A 20,503-nucleotide genomic window follows, 5' to 3' on the forward strand; every position below is an offset into this window, starting at 1 on the left:
ATTCCCTGGCTGTGTGGCCTTGGGCAAGCCACTTAACCCCATTGCTTTGCAAAACCTAAAAAAAAAGCCATTATTCTGAGAAGTCCTTGGGCTTTATCTGATTGCCAAAGAGGTCCATAAGACAAAAAAATGGTTAAGACTCTTGCCATAGGTAGGTTTTAGAACCAGAAGGGACCTTTGAAATCATCTACAATAATCCTCTTTTTATAGATAAGTAAACTAAGACCCAGAGAAAAAATGATTTGATCATAGTCACACAGATACTAAGAAGAGCTAGTATTAAAACAAGTTATTTATTTCTATATCTAGCTCTCATTCTGTTATACCTTGATGACTTTGCATAGAATTATTAATGAAATAGTTGCTTAATAAGTGTTTGCTAAATGAATGAATATTTCTGTTCCCTCTAATTCTATCCCCCCACCAAATTTGACATCTTTAGGGGATTATGGGTTTTGGTTACAATCTGGGTTAGCAATGACATCAAGCATCACTGTCACATAGAATTAACTTGATTCCATGCAGAAAGATTCTAACTGGAGAAGTAGACATAAATGAAAATGTGTTGGTGGATTTCATTCTGTTTCCCCAGAGGCTGTGGTTGTCAAGGAGACATGAAATTGGGGTTATAATCACAGCTGTTATTGGGCGATGAGTCCACTTGACCATATAACCAATGCAAGCCTCAATTTAGTCTCCTCTGAAATTATGTTATTACCTGGCTCTTTATTCCTTCACAGTTTCCAACTAATGAAGGAATATCTTATATGCAGCCATTTAAACTGGTTGGAGGGAGGTTACTATATAAAAACCAGTTGTTATGTGTATGTGTGTGTTATGTCCATATATATTTATAAATATATATGTATGTTTACTGTTCTATATATGTTACATATATACATATATAGATATAGCTATAATCTATATTTTCTTTTATTGTCACAGCTGTCTTCAGCCCATTCTGTTTGACAATCCAAACCAGGAGTTTAGATTGAGATAACAAGGAGATTGATGATAAATACTGAGTTGCTTGAGGGAAGCTGAGGGGAAAAGCTAACACTTGCTGAACCTTGGTTTTCAACCAGGTTATTAGCACTTCCTGACCAATAAATTCACAGACTATCAACCAGAAAAGAAAAGATACAAGCAAACAAGCAAGATACACAATAGCCTAAGAAAAACTGAGGAACCTACCAATTATTGGTTGGAACCCAGGGAAAGTTTTCTCAAGAAGGGATTCAGAGCATCCCTTGTAGGGACTGGAGGAACCATCCTAATACTAGACAGTCTCTCAGGTCTTAATTAAATCATAAAGACTTACTGACAACTCAGATTACCCTTCCTCTCCATATTTGATATGTGAGTACTTTTGGCTACTCAGAGAAAGGTATTATTCAGGGACCTAGTAAATGTCACATTTGTGTGTTACCCAGCAACAGGGATTCCAGTGCTGGCTTTGGCCTTGTTGAAGTGGTCCTGGCCTGAAGCTAAGCCTAGGGCTAGAACCATCCTGTGTGAGTTTAAAACCACCACCTGGCCCTCCAAGCACCTCATTATTGCAATTACATTGCTGTCAAACATTTCATAAGCTATTGGAAATACTGTGGAGTTTGGCTGGAGGGGTGTGGTGATTTTTCTTTAGTTAGTCTGTGTCTTTGTTCTTTTTGATTTGATTCCACACCCTTCTGCCTTCCTCAGAATGTACCAAAAGAAAGGTAAATTAAAGTGGAAGAAGAGAAAATACATGACTAAGTTTTAATTTCAAAGCAATGGATAAACAAAATAATCTAAGTATAACATTTGACCTCTTAAAATATTGATATTATACATTTATAAAGATTAATGATTACAAATAATTGAATTGGAAAGGCAGTTACATTTTCAATTTATCTACTAATAAAAATGGTCCAAATGACTCATTTGGTAACAGATCTTTCAGACAACTCATGACAGTCTTTTTTGTCAATTACTGGCTCATGAGATAAAGAATCCTTTCAGCTAAGTTTTATGAGGAGGGTGGGAGTGATGAAAAATCATCAGGTAAATCTGAAAAACTGAGCAATCTGTAAGACAACAAGTATATTCTAGAAAGAAAAAACAGACCGCAAAAAAGTGCCCCAAAATTATGATGTGAAAGTAACTAGGAAGTATGTTGGGAACAAAATTCTGGTTTCAGCTATTTACATGCCAATGCAAAATGAATATAGGGAAGCAAACTTTGAGATCTTGACATTTTCATTTTATAGGGTAAATACAAACTCAGAAGTATCACTGAAATGGGATAGGATGGGCTTTATAACTAAAATACAGTAATGACTAAAGAAATGGCAAACCCCTCTAGTATCTTTGCAAAGAAAACTCCAAATGGAGTCACAAAGAGTTGATATGTTCAAAAGAACAGAACAACAGCAACATGTCCAAAAGAAATTAATCTGAGAGAGCAATCAATCAATATACCAACAAATATTAAGTACCTACCATGTGCCAGGTCAAAGAGGTGTGAGAGTGATAGATATAAAATGGTGGTTTATGCAACCATGTAAATATGGGAAAGTACAATAACTAGCATTTCAAGTGTTGTTGTTAGGAGTTTGCTATAGGCTGTGTTGCCTGAAGCATGATATTGATGATATTCTTAATAGTATAGAATCAAAAACTGGCACAGAGACAGAATATAATTGTGAATGCAAGCTTTAGCTTTCAGATATATGCTAAAGATCTACTAAGAGTCAGGCATCTGATGCATTCATTCATTCTTGACTTGTCTTCAATAGCAATTGCAAAATAAACATAAAGAAGAAAGGGGGCACTGCCAGAAAAAAAAAGTACAGGGAGCTTCTAAAAGCTCAGATCTTTAAAGGATATTTTAAAAAGATGCAAAGACTAGCCAAGAATGACCACAGAAGTGTGGTACAAATTTTACATCATGACAGTTAAGTGGCAAAATGGATAGAGTACTAGACTAGGAATCAAGAAGATCTGAATTCACATCCTACCTCATTCACTAGTTGTATGATGATTAAAACCTCTTGCTTGCTTTAGTTTCCTCATTTGGTAAAATGGCTATAATATTCACTCAATGTTGCTGAACAGATTAAATGTAATAACACATGTAAAGTGCTTTGGAAACCTTAAAATTATATAAGTGTGAGATATTACTTTTTATTATATTATTAATAGAGTATTCAGATAACAGAAGGTAATTTTCCCACCATACTTCTACAATGGTGGATCAGATCTGGACTACTAAGTCTTACATTAGACTAAACCTAGATCAAGATAACAAAGGGTCTGGAAAAAAATAATAATGCAATAGCTTGCATTTATAAAGATGTTTATATCCTTCTAACAGAAGAGAGTGATGCAAGTGTTATTCTCTACAAATCCAGCAGCTTACTTAGAGAGGTTACTTGGAGTTCCATAACCTCTTAAGTGGTCAAGCTGGGTTCCCACTTGGATCTTCTGATTCTGACTATATCTTGTGAACTTTCCTGATTAGATTAAGTAATTAGAAAATCTTCCCCTTATCTTAGACAATAGAGGAGTTAGTAAAAACAGAGTCAAAGGGCACAGAAATAATGATTGTTAGAAGTTAAGGAAATAATAATTATCTTTTATATGTATATATTTTAATCAGGACAGCTAGATGGCTCGGTGGATAAAGGACTGGGCTTAGAATCAGGAAGACTCATCCTCATGGCGTTACTTAACCACATCTATCTCAGTTTCCTCATGAAGTACAGAAGAAAATGACAAAGTATTCCAATGTCTTTGCCTAGAAAGTCACAGTCAGACACAACTAAAACTACTCAACAAAAATATTTTGTTAGCAATTATTTGTTTAGAGTCAGTTTGATATAGTGGATAGAAGACTAGATTCAATATCAGAAAGATCTCTGAGTTCTACCTGTGATTCTGGCTGTGTGACCTTGGACAATTAGTGTTCCACAAGCTGAGAGGAGGCTGGCAAATGTTTAACAACCATCTTTTTTGTCTTTTTTTTTTTTTGGTGGAGGATGAGAGGAAATTTGAACTCATGAGAGACTTTTAAGTTTAATCTATATTACTAAGATTTTCTCCATGACTTTCTCATATCTAGGCAATCAACAAATCAAGTCTTAATTTGTACTATTTAGTAATTTCTGAGTTGTAAATGTTCACACTGAAAATTTAATGATTGATTCAATTGGTCTGAGTTAAATCCAGCACACCCCTGGGTCTACATACTCTCTGGAAATGGCAGAGTAATTGTTGATCTCTCTTCACAGAAGAAGATTCCTTCTCTACACCAATGAAATCGCAGATCTGGTTTAAAAATCTTTTCTTAATATCTCCTATCCCCTGATCTCCAAATTCACATAAGATTCTGTTTATGACCAATAGATTTGAAGAATAATGATCTATCTGCTTTCATCAAAAGACAATGTCAGAACTACCGTAAGACTTCAGACAAAGCAGTTGGATTCAATAATCTTTCAAATCCCTTCTGTCACATTCAGTAATCTATTATTTCTGTGATCTTTTAGACTATGTCACCATTAGGTGCCAGACATTATGAAAAACTGAGTAAGTCAGAGATCTCCGATGTTTGTCTCTTATGTAGACCCCAAAACTGGTTATTTGACTCAATTTGTCCATTTCCCTCTGGATGACCATCAGTGTGTGTGAATATAGTCTGCTTCTCCACAAACTAAATGAAACCAATTTTTCCTGCAATTATTTGGTTACTCATGGACCCAATCAGTAATCTTAAAAAAAATCAGACCAAAGGGAGGAAAATCATCCATCTTTAGTCAGAAATACCTGATTGTGGGAGTAGTCCCAAAATCACTGTTTATAGCAATCCTTCATACTTTGCTTTGGCAGAACCTTAGGTTAGTATCTAGACTGAGTCTGAGTTTTCCTCAAGAAGCTTACAAAACTTGGTTCCAAACCAGGACTACACCTGCTTTGTCCTTTCTTTGACCATGGTGCTCTGTGAAAGGGATGAACTTGACCCTAGTGAACTCAGCCAAGAGTTCTGGGATCTAGCTTAAAACTATAAGATAAGTGGGTTTTAGAGATATATATCACAAAGACTTCATTTTGTAGTTAAGTTTCTTTGTGCTGGACAGTTTTCCATTAGATTTTTGGTACTGACAAAAAAACTTCCCCAATAGGTCATTGAGGTTGAAAGCCTTTGCTAACTTGCTTAACAACAGAAAACATACACACACATACACACACACACACACACACACACACATACACACACACACACAAATAAGCATTTGATAGTAAAACTCTATGTGAAAAAAAATTCCACAAACTAAAAATGGATTTAGCTCATATATTCTAAAGCGAAGGTTGTTGTTTTTTTTCATTTTTAATCCAAAACTACAACTTTATAAATTTAGGAACTCTTAGTGAAAGGTAGCAGATATCTGTAAGTTTATAGTTTTAGAGATTCATCTGGGACATTGAGAAATTAAAAGGCTGTGACCATGGTACAACTTGTGCAAATTGTGCAAGTCAGATGTGTTAGAGGTAGGAGTTTAACCAAGGTTTCTCAACTTGTTCATCACAGATTTTAAAAAGTATTCTTTTTAAACCTATTTATTATTTTCCCCCTAGTTACAAGGGATTTTTCTCATTTTTTAATGTCTTCTCTTAATTTTTATATTCATGTGGCCAAATCACCCTTTTAATTAACAGCTTTGCAAAGGGGCAGCTCAGTGCTCCTTGAGCACTGGGCTTGGAATCAAGAAGATTCATGATTTCAAATCTGTTCTTATATGCTTATTAGCTATATGATCCTGGACAAGTCACTTAACTCTGTTTGTCTCAGTTTCCTCATTTGTAAAAGGAAGAGGTAATAGGAAACCACTCTATTATCTTTGCCAAGAAAAACCCAAAATAGGGTCACAAAGAATCTGAAACAACTAAACAGTAACAAAAAAAAAAACTTTTGCAAAGCAAACTAGGATGTTGAACTACCTCATGACATTTTGGAGAGATTGGTGACATTTATAGACTGTAGGAACATATAGTTCATCTATGCCTTGTTCTAGCTAGTCAGCCAGTCTTCTTTTAAGTGTTCTTGATAATAGGATGTCTGTTTCTTCCTTTGGAAGATGATTCTGCAGCCTAATGAGTCTAGCAGATCATTCTTCTACTCTGTTTTTTATTAAAACATGAATAGTAAAGCTTAGGGCTCCCACTATTCAAACAGCAGTTGAGACTAGGAGAAATTATTCATTTTAATGGATTTAACACTCATTTTCAAGCAGCCTTGCAGTTTTATCAAACCTTTGCTTGAATTAGAGATCAGCTGGCCTTGGAGAAGGAGGGGGTAAGATTCAGAGAGAAAAAAGACAGGCTCTCAATATTAAAGAAGCAATCCTTACTCTTATAGAATTGGTGCTTTTTTTCCCCTAGAACTTGACTAAACTGCCACTAACTATCTGTCATAGATTTGTGCAAGTCACCCATACTGGGTCTCACTTCAAAGGATGGGTTGAACTGAACAAAGTCTAAGTTCTTCTTGCTTTAAATCTATCTGAGTTTAGCTGTTTAGGTAATTGTATCCTTTGGAAGCTGGAAGAGCTTGTCCCTGAAGGAATGAGGGATGAGACAGGTGGGAGCTGAGGTAGGAGAATAAAGAAAGCATAGCATCAGCTAACCCTAGGGGTTAAGATGTAGAGTTCCCAAATGGGATAAATATCTAAAGACATGGAATCCAAATAGGGTTCCCCAGTGGGGGTTCTATACTTTTTTCAGGGGGATGGGATAGGAGTTAGGAGAGGACAAAGTTTGGATTTTTCTAGGTTTGGATTTTTCCAGCCTTCAACTCCACAACAATCTGTATAGGTGTGTTAGGAATATGAGTTAAGATTATAATGAATTACAAAAAATATTTATTAAGTACTTACTGGGTATAGAGTATTGAGCTGGAATAGTTTAGTTAAGCTAGGGTCCTTGTGCTCAAGGAGCTTGTTTGTGATTTAATAGACATTCAGACATAGACACATTTATTTTGACTAAAATAAATATTTTTATTTTATGATGATAATTGACTTCTGACTTGAGATAGCAATAACAAGGGAGTTATTGGGGTAAAGCTTGGAGGGAAGGGAGTAAAGAGGAAAAATATTGGTTTCAAATCTTGTCCCTGACTCTTACTACCCTTCAGGAACTTGAATAAGTGACAATCTACTTGTGTCTCAATTTCCTTATCTTTAATAGGAGGGAGTTAAATTAGATGAACTTTGAGATCCCTTCCATGATCTTATGGATAAGATGACCAGATTTCTGGTCAAACAAAACAAAGCAAAACAAATCTATTCATTTAAAATTTTTTTAAATTTAACTTTTTTAGATTGTTTAAAAAATCTAGAACTTCCAGGAAATTCTCAGTTCTAGAATGAACTCAGGAAATTTAGAATGAATGGTTATAGGACTTAAAGACATTTCTGAGACCAGGTTTTAAATCCATCAATATTTCCTTCACCACCACATTTAAAAAAAATCATCCAAAACTTGACCAAGCGTGATCTAATTCATCTTATTGAATCATGTAACATAATGTTTTAGTGGAGCACCAGTTGTTCTGTCCATGTGTTATAATTCTCAATACCTGACTAACCCACCACTTCCTTTTCTGGTGGTATATATGTACCCTCCCCAAACGTCTGCTTTTTGTCTACAAGTTTTTGTCAGTAGCAGTGAGAGATCCGGTAGATATATCACAGAGTCTAGAGTCAGAAAGACAAGTTCAAATTCAACTTTAATTATTATTAACTGTGCAAGCCTGAGCAAATCACTTAACCTTTATTTGCCTCAGTTTTCTTCATTTGTAAAATAGGAATAATAACAATAATTACCCTTTGGGGTGATTGTGAGGATTAATGAGATAATATCTGTAAAAGCAAAATGTATGGTGGTTAGTAGACCCTATATAAATACCTATTCCCTTCTCTTCCCCAGAGATCAGTTTATAACCTGTTTGTTCTCACTATATTTTTCCATTGTCCTTTGTATTACTTGTCATTTCAGTCCTACAGAGACGGAAGTGTCCCCTGATTCACTGTTAAATGATATCATGGTGAGAATATTATGTTAAAAAGTATGAGCTTTTGTAGTAGTAAGTTGTTTAGGTTCATTGGAAGATTATGGCTAAATCCAATTTGGATTAGGATTATAAAATGAGAGAAATGAGAGCTAGAAACATTAAATGATTGATTATCTAAGTACTAAAATCATTTAAGCAGTAATTAATAAGGAAGCCAGTTTTATCAAGTGTGAGATATTATACTATACATATTGTGCACTTGACAAATTTATCTCATTTGATTCTCCCAAAAATCCTGGGAATTGGTATTATTATGATCCCCATTTTACAGTTGGCAAAACTGAGGTATCCAGTGGTTAAGTGACTAGGGTTAACAACTAGTAAGCATCTCAGGTTGGATTTGAACCCAGGTCTTTCACTGCTCTATCCACTGTATCATCTAGCTACTATGAATTGAATGCATGTCTTCTGGCTATAAACCAGAAGTTCTTTCATTCATTTTTCATTGTTCATCTGCATGGCTTATTAATGATGCATACTGATGGATGGTCAATATGTCTTTTTCCTCTGCTTTATTTTTGCAGTGAGGATGGTTAGATTCATTCATCTCTTTCACCTTTCTGCAAATTTCACTGAGGAGGCTATGTTTTACTCTAATTGTATAGATTTTTATTTTGCTCATGTAGCTTCTAAAATCCCTGCCCTTATCTCATCCCATAGTCACAGGTCCTACCCTTACTATTGTTCCATTAGGATGTGGCCTCCATGTTGAAAAACTGCAGTATAAGCAAGAAAACTTTTATCAGCTCCGTTTAAATTACAATGAGTCCTCCAAAGATTGGTCCTAGGCCACATTGTGAAAGCTACTGGTTCCTATTGATGTCTCGACTCTTCCTACCACCCCAGGACCCAGAGCTGCTGAACACCTGTTTCCAATCTTAGTGTCAGTTTCTGGGACTTCTCTTTTATTGTTGTTCAGTCGTTTGCAGTCGTGTCTGACTATTTGGTTTCTCATTTGGGATTTTCTTGGCAGAGATACTGGAGTGGTTTGCCATTTCCTTCTCTAACTTGTTTTATGGATGAGGAAACTGAGGGAAATAGGGTTAAGTGACTTGCCCATGGTACCACAGCTAGTATGTGTCTGAGTCCAGTTTTGAACTCAGTTCTTCCTGACTACAGGTCTACTGCTCTATCCACTGAGTCACCTAGATGAGTTCTTCCTAATTACCTCCCCACCTAACCAAACAAATAATACTTAGTTGTATCGTGTCTAATTCCCCTTAAGATTCTATTCTCTCCTAGTTCCTTAGCCAGATAATCTGATAAACTAATCTATGTCAATGTGAAAATAGATGCTAATATTTTATACCTCTTAGAAAACTTGCATTTTCATAGGGATCTTCTAGAGATATTGTATTAATGCAAAAACTGAAGAGAAAAAGTGAGAATTTGTATGAAGGCCAGTTAGGGAGAGTCTGTTGTTACTGAGACTTGCTTTCTAGGTTCTCAAAATCACAGCTATAGGTAACTGCCGTGCACAATACTGGTAATGTTCCTTCTTCCTTCATTACACTGTAACTTCTTTTAACATGTACTCATGACTTTCTATACACAGTCTATACTAGAAGGCCACTGGTACCTTTTATAGTTTGTTGTTTTGTTTATTTAAACATGATTTTTATTAATAGAAGAAACTTTTGGTTAGAAATGATGGTCAACTTATCTGTAATTTATTCACTTAGATACTTATGTCATCGAGGGGCTTATGATTTGCTCATGGTCACAAAGCTAGGATTCATCAGAGATAGAATTTGAATCCAGGTCTTCCTGATGCCAAGACCCTACATCCAATACATCTTCTTTCCTCATACCTTTAGCCCAAAAAAGATTTTATCCTTAAAAATATTTAAGAGCTGTGATCTCCCAGAGGCAACATGGAGGTGTGGATAAATGGGAGATGGAAGATTTAGGTTCTATGTCTGCCATGGCCTAGATATGTGAACCTAGATGAGTCACTTAACTTTAGTACCCCAGGAGACTCTTAAGACTCCAATGGCCTGGCACATAGTAGGCTCTTAATAAATGTTGATTAACTGACTGATCATGTGCATTTTTAAAGGGAATTTCTTCACTGTGGGTTCATTAAAGCAATGAAATCATGTGCATAATCTAACACATGCAAGGAAAACATTTCCCAGAGGTGACCAGTGTGGCAAATTCAGGGAATACCAGATAATCTGTAAGGCTCTGTTTTTTTTAAGTTGATAGATTCCATATGGGTTTTTTTTAACATTCAGTTTCTATTAGGTTGGTGTATATATATCTACTCAGGATAAGAAAAAATTCAACTAAAGATCTTCTTAATTAAATCTTGCCTGATATTAGATTAAAATTCAGAGGGCAGTGGTGGAATCCACTAATGAATGGACTCCTCTCCTGACTTTGACAGTTGATTAATACATTACTTATACTGCTCCCAAATTTACCTATTTTTAGCCTCTTAGAAGGTTTATGTTATGCCCATGTGATATTGGACTTGCCTCTGGACATTTGTTGAAAAATAAAGATTCAGCCACCAGTGTGAATAGTTAGCTTTCTTTTCTGGGGAAACATTAGTTGGTAAAAGTTCTAGAAACCAGAAGCCCTGGCTTTTTGTTTTATCCATGTCAAGCAAGAGCAAATGATATTTTTGCTGATGCAATATCTTTGAAGCAGTCTAGTGGTGTATGTTGCCACACATACTTTTTTTTCACAGGAAAAGGGGTGAATGATATCAAACCACTGAGCTCATAAGTTCTACCCTGGCAGTCAGCCACTAAAGTATACATACTTTAAATGTATGAAAGGAAATTCTGTTGTTTAGAATTGGACACATACCAAGAAGGTAAATTCAATCTTCTTAAGAGCTGCTGCTATAAACTACAATGGTATATACATACAATTTGTTTCTCTCATTTCTGATCTTTTTGTCATTCCAGTCCTACATTACGTATCAGTGGAATGAAGCATTTCAGCTGAGTCTCATACAAGAGTATCACATGGGCCAATTGCATGTGTCCCCAGAATGCCATTGTTAGAAAATCTCAGTGTGATATAATCCTTGGACCTATTTAGTACTCTTCCTAAAAGGGCAGGGAGAGAAGCCAGATTCAAAAAGAAATAAAACTATAATAGAATAAAGTGGAGAAAAATATTCCAGAGCCAAGTTAGTTTCATGCTGTACTTGTTACCTTTTAGCTTTTAAAAATGTCTGCAAGATTTTTTTAACCTTCCTTGAATAATTACAGTGTGGTGGTGGTGGTGGGGAGCAATGAAGTTTTATAGATTTAAAGCAGTTGGTGGAAAAATTCCACAATATAACGATTATAAAACTGCAGTTTATGAGATACATGCTGTGTATATCATAGATATGCAAATGTTATTTTATTAAAGTGAAAGATATACAGTCTATGCTTTTACCTAACTCCTACATCTTAAGTAATCAGGACAGGCTCTTAGAAGAAATCTTTAATTACTAAGAGTATGTCATTAGTTTGATGGGGAATGAGTGATGTTACTCTATTTTACTACCTTGTGTAATATAGCCAGTTGTAACATAAATTCATTGACCTCATCTTAGATAATGAATTCTGAACTGGATTCATTAATTCTTGTGACAATTTTTCCTCAAAGAATTTTTCTCCCTGAAATGGAAAAGATTATTTTGCCCTGTCTTAGGTCAGTCTCTTGGGATATAATACAATAAAGAGGAGAAAATCCCCCCCCACACACACACACATATACATACACACACATAATATCTTTCTATCTCTTCCTCATTCTTTTTCTCTCTCCTCTCATTCTTTCTTTCCTCTTTTCTCTCTCTTCTCTCTGTCCTCTCTTCTTTCATTCTTTCTTTTTCCTCTCATTTTCTCTCCTCTCATTCTCTTTTCTCTGTCATTCTTTCTTCTCTCATTATTTTTCTTCTCTTTCATTTTTTCTTTCTCTCCTCTTTCTTCTCTGATATTATTTCTCTCCTCTCTAATTCCCTTTTTCATTCTTTCTCTCCTCTTTTCTCTCTTCTCAATCTCTTTCTCCTCTGTCATTCTTTCTTTCTCTCTTCCCTCATTCTCTCTGTCTCTCATTTTTCTCCCTCATCATCTCTCCCACACACCCACATATTCACATGCATGAAGTTTTCAGCACACAGAGCACAACACAGAAATGAGACCGTGCAGGGCAGTCTGGTAGACAGTCACTTTCATCAAGACCTGTTGGGAGATGGCAAAAGCTCAGTTTGACAACTGACTCTTTTCTTCTAATAGTATGTTTCTGCATTAGTGTTTTAGAAGTGCTCTTCATTATTTGTCTAGTGATTGATATGAATAAGGGAACATAGTGACAAGAGATGGCAGGAAGTAGTGAATGGACCACCTGGGCTGGAGAATGAGTTTATGAGCCTATGTAACAGAAGACCAGAGTTTAAATCTCACCTCTTGATATTTACTAGTTGTATAACCATGAACAAGTCCCTTAATCTACCCTTGTTTGAATCTCTTTATTTGTAAAGTGGGCATAATGTTTCACCTTCACATGGTGGCTATGAAGAAAACACTTTGTAAACCTTAAACTACGATAAAAATATGAATTGCCAATACCAACAAAGCATGGTGAATAGTCTACATTTTATATGAGTTCGTTACAATGCCTATAGCCCCTTTTGTTTTTATATAAATTATTAAAATGAGATAAATTGAGGAAGAAATTTCAAGTAAGATTCTTAAATCTTTTACCAGGGAAGAATATATTTATTTAATTGCAGAAGACTTTGGAATTCCCTGGAGACTAACAAATCAATCTAGAAATAAAATATTTCTATAAGTTTTTCAAGTGATAAATGACCCTCTAAATAATATAAAAGAAAGTCTGTGGTATATTTTTCTTTTACTGACCTTAACCTACCCATTAATAATGTTCTTTAGCATAAAATTAAAGTTATAGCTGCCCCCTTCTATTTTTTCAATGATTTCTCTTGCTATAGTCTTATAAATTTCAATTGTAAGTTTTTGTTGAATATCTAATTTTGGAACATAATAAAATGACTAAATTCCATAAATGAAAATTAAGTGGTACATCATGAGTTTGTTGGTTACCTCTATAGCTAAAATGAGCAGATTTCTAAAATATAAATATGCTTAGATACATTGGAATGAAGTCATTGCTTGTTTATGGTGTGACTGTCCTGAGAGGGCTGAAGTGTGAGTACTGGTCTTCACCTTCAAACCATTTTTACATATAGTTGTCAAACAAACTCATTCTTCCTCACCCTTATAGTATATTAACAGTTCCTTCAGTCTCTTACCTTTGGAGGGACTTGGAATGTTCAACAGTGTAGCATTAATGACATTATTTTGCCCAGGTCTATGATAAGAGCAGTTATGAAAATACATTCAGAAGACACCTTTCTCATTCCCAAAAGTAACTTGGGATGTCCTATTTCTTTTTGAGCAACTCTTTAGATTTTTGACAAAATATAAAAGGTTCAGGAGGACTAAAAGGAAAGCTTTTGGAAAGAATGTGGTGATGAATGCTTATTATTGCTGGGGAAAATTCATGCAAAAGGAATAGAAAGGAAGTGGGTGGGTTTATACAGATAGGCACACGGACACCAAACACATCCATAGCACAAACAGAAACACTCACTAGAATGCCACCACTGTTTATAATCAAGGAAAACTGAGAGTTAAATGAGATGAGTAATCAAATGCCCAGCATATGTTGTTTTTGCATTGTTTATGTGGCCAATAGTTATTAAAATTAATCATCTTTTTAATGTTATCCACTTACAATAATTGTTTTTTTTTAAAAAGCGCCTACCAGCAATAAGCAACTTAAGGCTGGCATAGTACTTCCGGGAACAACAAACATCAGTAGACGGTGCTTTATTGTGACATGGTCAGCAAACTCAATACTAGCAGTTTTGGAATTCTCCATGGATTGTAGAGTTTGAGCACTGAGCTCAAAAAAAAAAAAGGAAGAAAGAAAGAAAAAGATTATATGTGTGTAAAATTCTGTCAAAAAAGAAGTAAGGCACTGAAAGAACTATTGAAAAATTTGACATCTGTTTATCTGTTTATAGCTATGGCAAGATTACTCATTAATTCTTGTTTAAAATGCCATATGAAGGAAAGTCATTTGTGCAAACAAGACTCATATTTGAATTGTAGATCATGTCTTCACCATCTGCGAGAACTGATGGTGTTGCAAAATTAATGTGTTAATGAAATCACAATAATTTCTCCGAAGTAATGGGTTCTGAAGCCTAGAATGACTATTTTTTGAACTTTGGTGTCTAGTGATTTCCAATTGGGAAAAGCTTTCCACCCTTAATTAGTTCTGCAGCCTTACTTTAAAATGAATTTTGGCTAAGCCTTCCTCACACTAGGAGTAGAGAAGGTTCGGAGGGTGGCGGGTGGGGGTAGGGGAAGCCATAACAACTTTTGGAAAACGTTCTCTCATGTTTGAAAAGTTGTTAAATAAGCCTGCCTGCCAAGAAATATCACCAAGAAATCTGACTACTGAGTGAGAGTGGGCAAACAGCTCAAAAAATACTTCTAACTTGCTGCAACATCACAAGTTGGGGAGAACTGAACCTTACACAGACTTCATGACGAGTTCCAAGTTTCAACTTGGAAGGAGAGAGAAGGATTGTTGGTGCTTTGTGCTATCTCTTAATGTAGTATACTCTGTCCAACATTATTGAGAATGCAGTTAGTAGGGGGAAAAAATGCCTCCTGGGGAGAAGAGTTGTAAAGGGACATATTGCAAGCCCACTGAACTTTTTGGAGAAGGCCTCTTCTCCAAACATATTTAGATTTGCATTTACTATAGGCCTTTTTTGACAAGTGAAAAAATGTGTGGGCAGGTGTATTTATTCTTCTCTCTCCAATTAAACACACATACACACACACACACATACACACACACAGAATACATACATGATGTTTAAAGTGGTAGGTGTAACTCCTTTTTTTAGAGAAAGAACAGAAGAGGGTCACATTAGCTTATGTGTGGGATTAATATCAGCAGCTCTTACCCGTCATTTTTTACAAATATCTCTCAGAAGACAGACTCAGGATCTCTGAAAAGCCCTGAATGAATTTGAAAGAACCTTTATGTACAATATGAAACACACTTTACCCAAGGAAATTGCTTATCTCACCTGTTGTGATTTTGTTACTGTGTTGTAGGTATGTGACTGGTGTAAGCACATAAGACACACTAAAGAATACCTGGATTTTGGGGACGGGGAGCGAAGGCTTCAGTTCTGCAGTGCAAAATGTCTCAATCAGTACAAAATGGACATTTTCTACAAAGAAACACAGGCCAATCTTCCAGCTGGACTGTGCAGCACATTACATCCTCCAATCGAAAATAAAGCAGAAGGTGCTGGGGTACAGCTGCTGACTCCAGACTCTTGGAATATACCGCTGACAGATGCTCGGAGGAAGGCCCCCTCCCCCGTGTCTGCAGCTGGCCAAAATCAAGGGCCTGGACCATCCGCATCGACCACCGTCTCTCCATCTGACACTGCCAACTGCTCTGTCACAAAAATCCCCACACCAGTTCCCAAACCCATTACCATCAATGAGACTCCAAATGTCCCTCCGGTTTCTGTTCAGCCACCTGCTAGTATTGTGCCTCCAATTGGTGTCCCACCTCGGAGTCCTCCCATGGTGATGACAAACCGAGGGCCTGTCCCCCTGCCCATCTTCATGGAACAGCAAATAATGCAGCAGATCCGCCCTCCCTTTATCCGGGGGCCACCTCACCATGCCTCCAACCCTAACAGCCCTTTGTCTAACCCAATGATTCCTGGGATTGGTCCACCACCGGGTGGTCCCAGGAATATGGGCCCCACCTCCAGCCCTATGCACAGGCCAATGCTGTCACCTCACATCCACCCCCCCACAACGCCAACCATGCCCGGGAACCCCGCGGGATTGCTGCCCCCGCCCCCTCCTGGAGCACCTTTGCCTAGTCTTCCTTTCCCACCCGTCAGCATGATGCCAAATGGCCCTATGCCTATGCCGCAGATGATGAACTTTGGGCTGCCATCCCTTGCCCCACTGGTGCCACCCCCAACCCTGTTAGTGCCATACCCCGTAATCGTCCCCTTGCCCGTGCCCATACCGATTCCCATCCCGATCCCTCATGTCAATGATTCCAAGCCCCCTAATGGCTTCTCTAGCAATGGGGAAAACTTCATTCCAAACACACCCAGCGATTCAGCTGGGGGCAAGTCAAGCGGACACTCCTTGTCCCCTAGAGACTCCAAGCAAGGGTCTTCTCAGTCCTCTGACTCATCCCCCGGCTGCTCGGGCCAGTCGTTGGGTCACGCAGTCTCTCAGCAGGAGCATGGTAAGAATGAGGTGGTGGATTTGACTGTGAGGTCCAGCAGCCCGGTGAACAATAAGTTTAGTTTTTCCAGTGTGGTCCAGGGTCCTCAGGATGGTGTGATAGACCTGACCGTGGGCCATCGGTCCCGGCTACACAATGTCATTCACAGGGCCCTGCATGCTCAAGTTAAGGTGGAGCGTGAACCTAACAGTGTTGTAAGCATGGCTTTTGGTAGCTCTGACAAAAGGAACTGCAGCACCTGCAGGGACAATAATTGCAGTGCCGCTGACACAAAAACTATGCCTGGTGGTGACTCAACCCACTGTGGGCCTGTCTCTCTGGCCGCCTCAGGCCCTCCGGGACTCGAAGCCACCAGTGCAGCGGTTTGCAATGTCATTGTCAATGGGACAAAGAACAACGAGGGTTCTAAGAACTCCGATCAACCTCCAGAGCAGTTGCCTCCAGTGCCGCCACCTCCTCCTCTGCTTCCGCCACTGCCTCCTCCTCCTCCTCCTCCTCCTCCTCCCCTGCCACCCTCCCAGAAGAAGATGCAGCAGCCAGAGGAGCCAGCAGTGAGTGAATTGGAATCTGTCAAGGAGAACAACTGTGCTTCCAACCTTCATATGGATGGAGAGGCCGGCAAAAAGCTGATGGGGGAAGAGGCCCTCACCGTGGGTGATAAGACAGACCCAAACCTTAATAACCCTGCAGATGAGGACCATGCGTATGCTCTGCGGATGCTACCCAAGACAGGCTGCGTGATTCAGCCTGTGCCAAAACCCGCAGAAAAGACTGCCATTGCACCATGTATCATTTCAACGCCAATGCTCAGCACTGGGCCAGAGGACCTGGAACCACCATTGAAAAGGAGGTGCCTCCGAATTCGAAATCAAAATAAGTAAAAGGTTTGTAGGTCTGCATGGCCTGTCTCAGTCATGAGTCAAAGGCCTCTCCTATCTGTCTGAAGGTGTGCATAGACTTGACTATGTGATGAGACAAAATCAGAGGTGTTAGTAGATCCAACAAGAAAAAAAAGGAAACAATAAGGATGGGAGAGGAATGTGGGATGTCATAGTTATATTTATATTTTATCATTGTATTGTATAATCTGTGTTCTTTAATCATGGCAGGGTGGGGAGATTTTGTAGGGAAGGATGAAAGTTTAGTGGGGGATTTCTGTAATTTTTAGTCATGGGGTGGCAACTATGAAGAGTTGTCTGACTAGCCAGTGACCCACCCATCTTGACATATTCTGGTACCAGTCACACCACTGGCTAGAATTTTCCCAAGCCATCAAGTTTCCATTATAGTCATTGTGTTCTATTTGTAAAGATCATCATCAGTGTCCAAGAGATGAGCTAAGAACAAGCTCTGTTGCCCAGAGTTCAGGACCATTGCCAGTCAGGCAGCTGGGAAAAATACTTGCTGCCCTGAGTCTCAAGAGAAGCAGTAGAAGGTCTCCCCATTTGGCTTTACTCAGAGAAGTCTGGGAAAGCCAGGTGGTCCTTCAGGACTGTACAGCTTTCTCTCCTGTCCCCTGCTTTTGAGATGGGGTTGCAGGGGGAGGCAGAGAGGAGAAAGTAGAGTATAATAGAGTGGCAATTGATGTTTTAAAGTTCATCTCTGGAACTGAAAGTACACTTCAAGTGAGAAAAGGGTACCTCCCTAAACTGTCAGAGGCCATCTTTACTGGAATCCTTCCTGGCTGTTAAGCATAGTAACAATGGAAAATGAAGTCACTCTGAAGTCAAAGGATATGCATTTAAATCCCACCTCTGACTCTTAACTTTTCTGAATCTGTTTCCTTATCTGTAAAATCAAGGGATTGGGATTGATGGTCTTTGGGATTGAGCTCAAATCTATGACCTATATGAACCATAGATCTAAATCTATGTTCATAAGACCTAAAAAGTGAGCAACTAACCTTTAAATAAAAGTCAAGAAAGAAGATGGGTCCCAGGAAAGGAGCTCACTAGAATTGGGAAGAAAATAAAGGAAATTCCCACTAGGTAAAAGCTTTTTCAGTTTCTCCATTGTTCTGGAGGGGGAAAAAGTCCTCAGGCTAAATAAGAACTGAGTACCTACTCCAGTAAAGTTTTGGATAGAGACCTTGTGTTACTGATTCCATAAACAGAATTCCAACTTTTCAAAGACAGGTCTCTAGAATCTTCCTTTGGTCATCTTAGCTGAAAGATTTCCCATGAAAGAAATCTAATCTCAGTTTTTCTGCTGAGTTACTCTGGGCAAATCCCATACCTCCTCAACTATAAAATTAGGATTTGGATTTGTGATCTTATGATTTGGTGAGTATTAGTAGCAGGTGGTGAGAATCTGTGCTCAACCCCCCCACCCCAAACAGCAACAAAAGCATGGGAGCATGTAACTATTTTTTAACTTCAATTTCAAAATGTAGACAAAGTCCACTCTCTCAAATGAGCATCAGAGCAATTATCCCTCCAGAACTGAGAATAATGGTGGCCAAGCCTTGAATAGCATCATTAGGATATAAACTTGAAAGGGGCCATTGATACAGAGGAGAAAGGGGCATCATTTTGTTCTGAATAGACTGGTTTCTTAGTCAAGAAGAGGTCCAGGGCCTGACAAATAGAGACTTGAAGTCATTGGATAATAGAGAAAGCCTCCTTCAATCCATTTCCAAAAAAAAAAAATTATAACTTGGTTTTCTATGAATTTTAAGTGGGAGGGGGCAGGGAGGGGAAAGATCCTTTGTGGTGGTTCTTACTTCCTGCACCCTCACTTCCTCTCATCCTCTACTTAGGCGCAGAGGGTCAGGAATATATATTTGCTGCCTCTAGCTTTAGCCACTTAGCAACAAACAGAGCAATTTTCAAATAAGAGAGAATTTGGTAATTTCAGGAAATCATGTTTTCTGTTTTTCCATTGTAGGTTCATGTCAACCATGCAAATATAATCTCAACTTGCTATAATTAATTTCTAGCATCCACACCTCTTCTTGTGCTCACCCTGCCCCCTGTATATGTGTGTATGTGTGTATATATTATATATATATATATATACATATATATATCGATACATATACATAAAAGCAAATATGTGCTTATACATGTACATTCATGCTTTTAAACCCTTAGCCATATTATTAGGAGGCAGTGCCATATGATGGAAAGAACCTTGGTATTGGAGTTAAAGGTTTTGGATTTAAATCCTACTACTTTGCTTTTTAGCTGTATGAAAAGTCACTTAATGACCTTGAGTCCCATCTATAAAATGAAAGGATTGCTCTAATATCAAGCCTTTCTGTTGCGAGATTTGGGATCCTAGGATTTCCCAAATAGGAAAACTAAGTTCTAAATAATGGATTTTGAAACTTTGTGACAGCTGTCTGATATTGAACTGGTGAATGATAAAAATCAAAACATTCAGGGATATGATCAGGAAGGTGTTGCTGAGGGATGTTCTGGTCTTATTGGAAGACTCTTCTTTTTGGCACTCTTAGAACTGTACAGAACCATCTGCTACTAGCATCAGAAATGTTTCTTCAACCTTTTTCCCTTTCAAGTCAACCCATTTCCCATAATGCATTTCTATTTTTTTCTAATAATCTTAAACAAGATCAAAGGTCTATAGTTTGAAGCCAATAACATAATCACCTAGCAAAATAATCTTATCTCACTGAGAGACTGTGGTGTACCCAGAAAGCTTTTAAGGGATTCTGGTCAGAAGTAATTCTGTCCCTAAGTGCATGAGTTTGTATATTCTTTTGTATATTGTAGGTGGATAGGATTACAAGTGACATGAGTGCACATATAGTATTCCCTGTAGTTGCTATACAAATTAAACTTAGATGAAGATAAAAGCACACTTCAGGGCCATCCCTTATCTTTAAACCTTTGACAATTGAAAGGCCAGTTTTGCATCTCCTATAGAACAAGGGAAATTTCTTTTCCCCAAATGAAGAGACAAAATGGATAAACATTTTTCCAAGTGTCCTGTCCACAAAGAATTCTATTTATAAAGGCAATATCTTTTTTATTTGTCTTTGCCCAAGAGTGGTTTAGGGGGACTATTTGCATTTGTACATTTTCAGAATCC

The 20,503-nt window shown here is 37.8% G+C and overlaps 1 protein-coding gene across 4 annotated transcripts in view; it reads left to right on the forward strand.

Moving 5' to 3' along the window:
- The window catches only part of SOBP (sine oculis binding protein homolog), a 232,902-nt gene that overhangs the window by 192,659 nt on the left and 19,740 nt on the right, over positions 1-20,503 (forward strand). For all 4 annotated transcript variants that reach the window (XR_012468508.1, XM_074187282.1, XM_074187283.1 and 1 more), the window contains one exon: positions 15,280-17,334. Coding sequence is in view for 3 of the 4 variants with exons in the window: in XM_074187282.1 (XP_074043383.1) it covers positions 15,280-17,331 (2,052 nt within the window). In the remaining variant the exon portion in view is untranslated. The remainder of the gene's footprint in view (positions 1-15,279; positions 17,335-20,503) is intronic.

This window comes from Macrotis lagotis, chromosome 5 (assembly GCF_037893015.1).
Source record: "Macrotis lagotis isolate mMagLag1 chromosome 5, bilby.v1.9.chrom.fasta, whole genome shotgun sequence".
Lineage (NCBI taxonomy): Eukaryota > Metazoa > Chordata > Mammalia > Peramelemorphia > Peramelidae > Macrotis > Macrotis lagotis.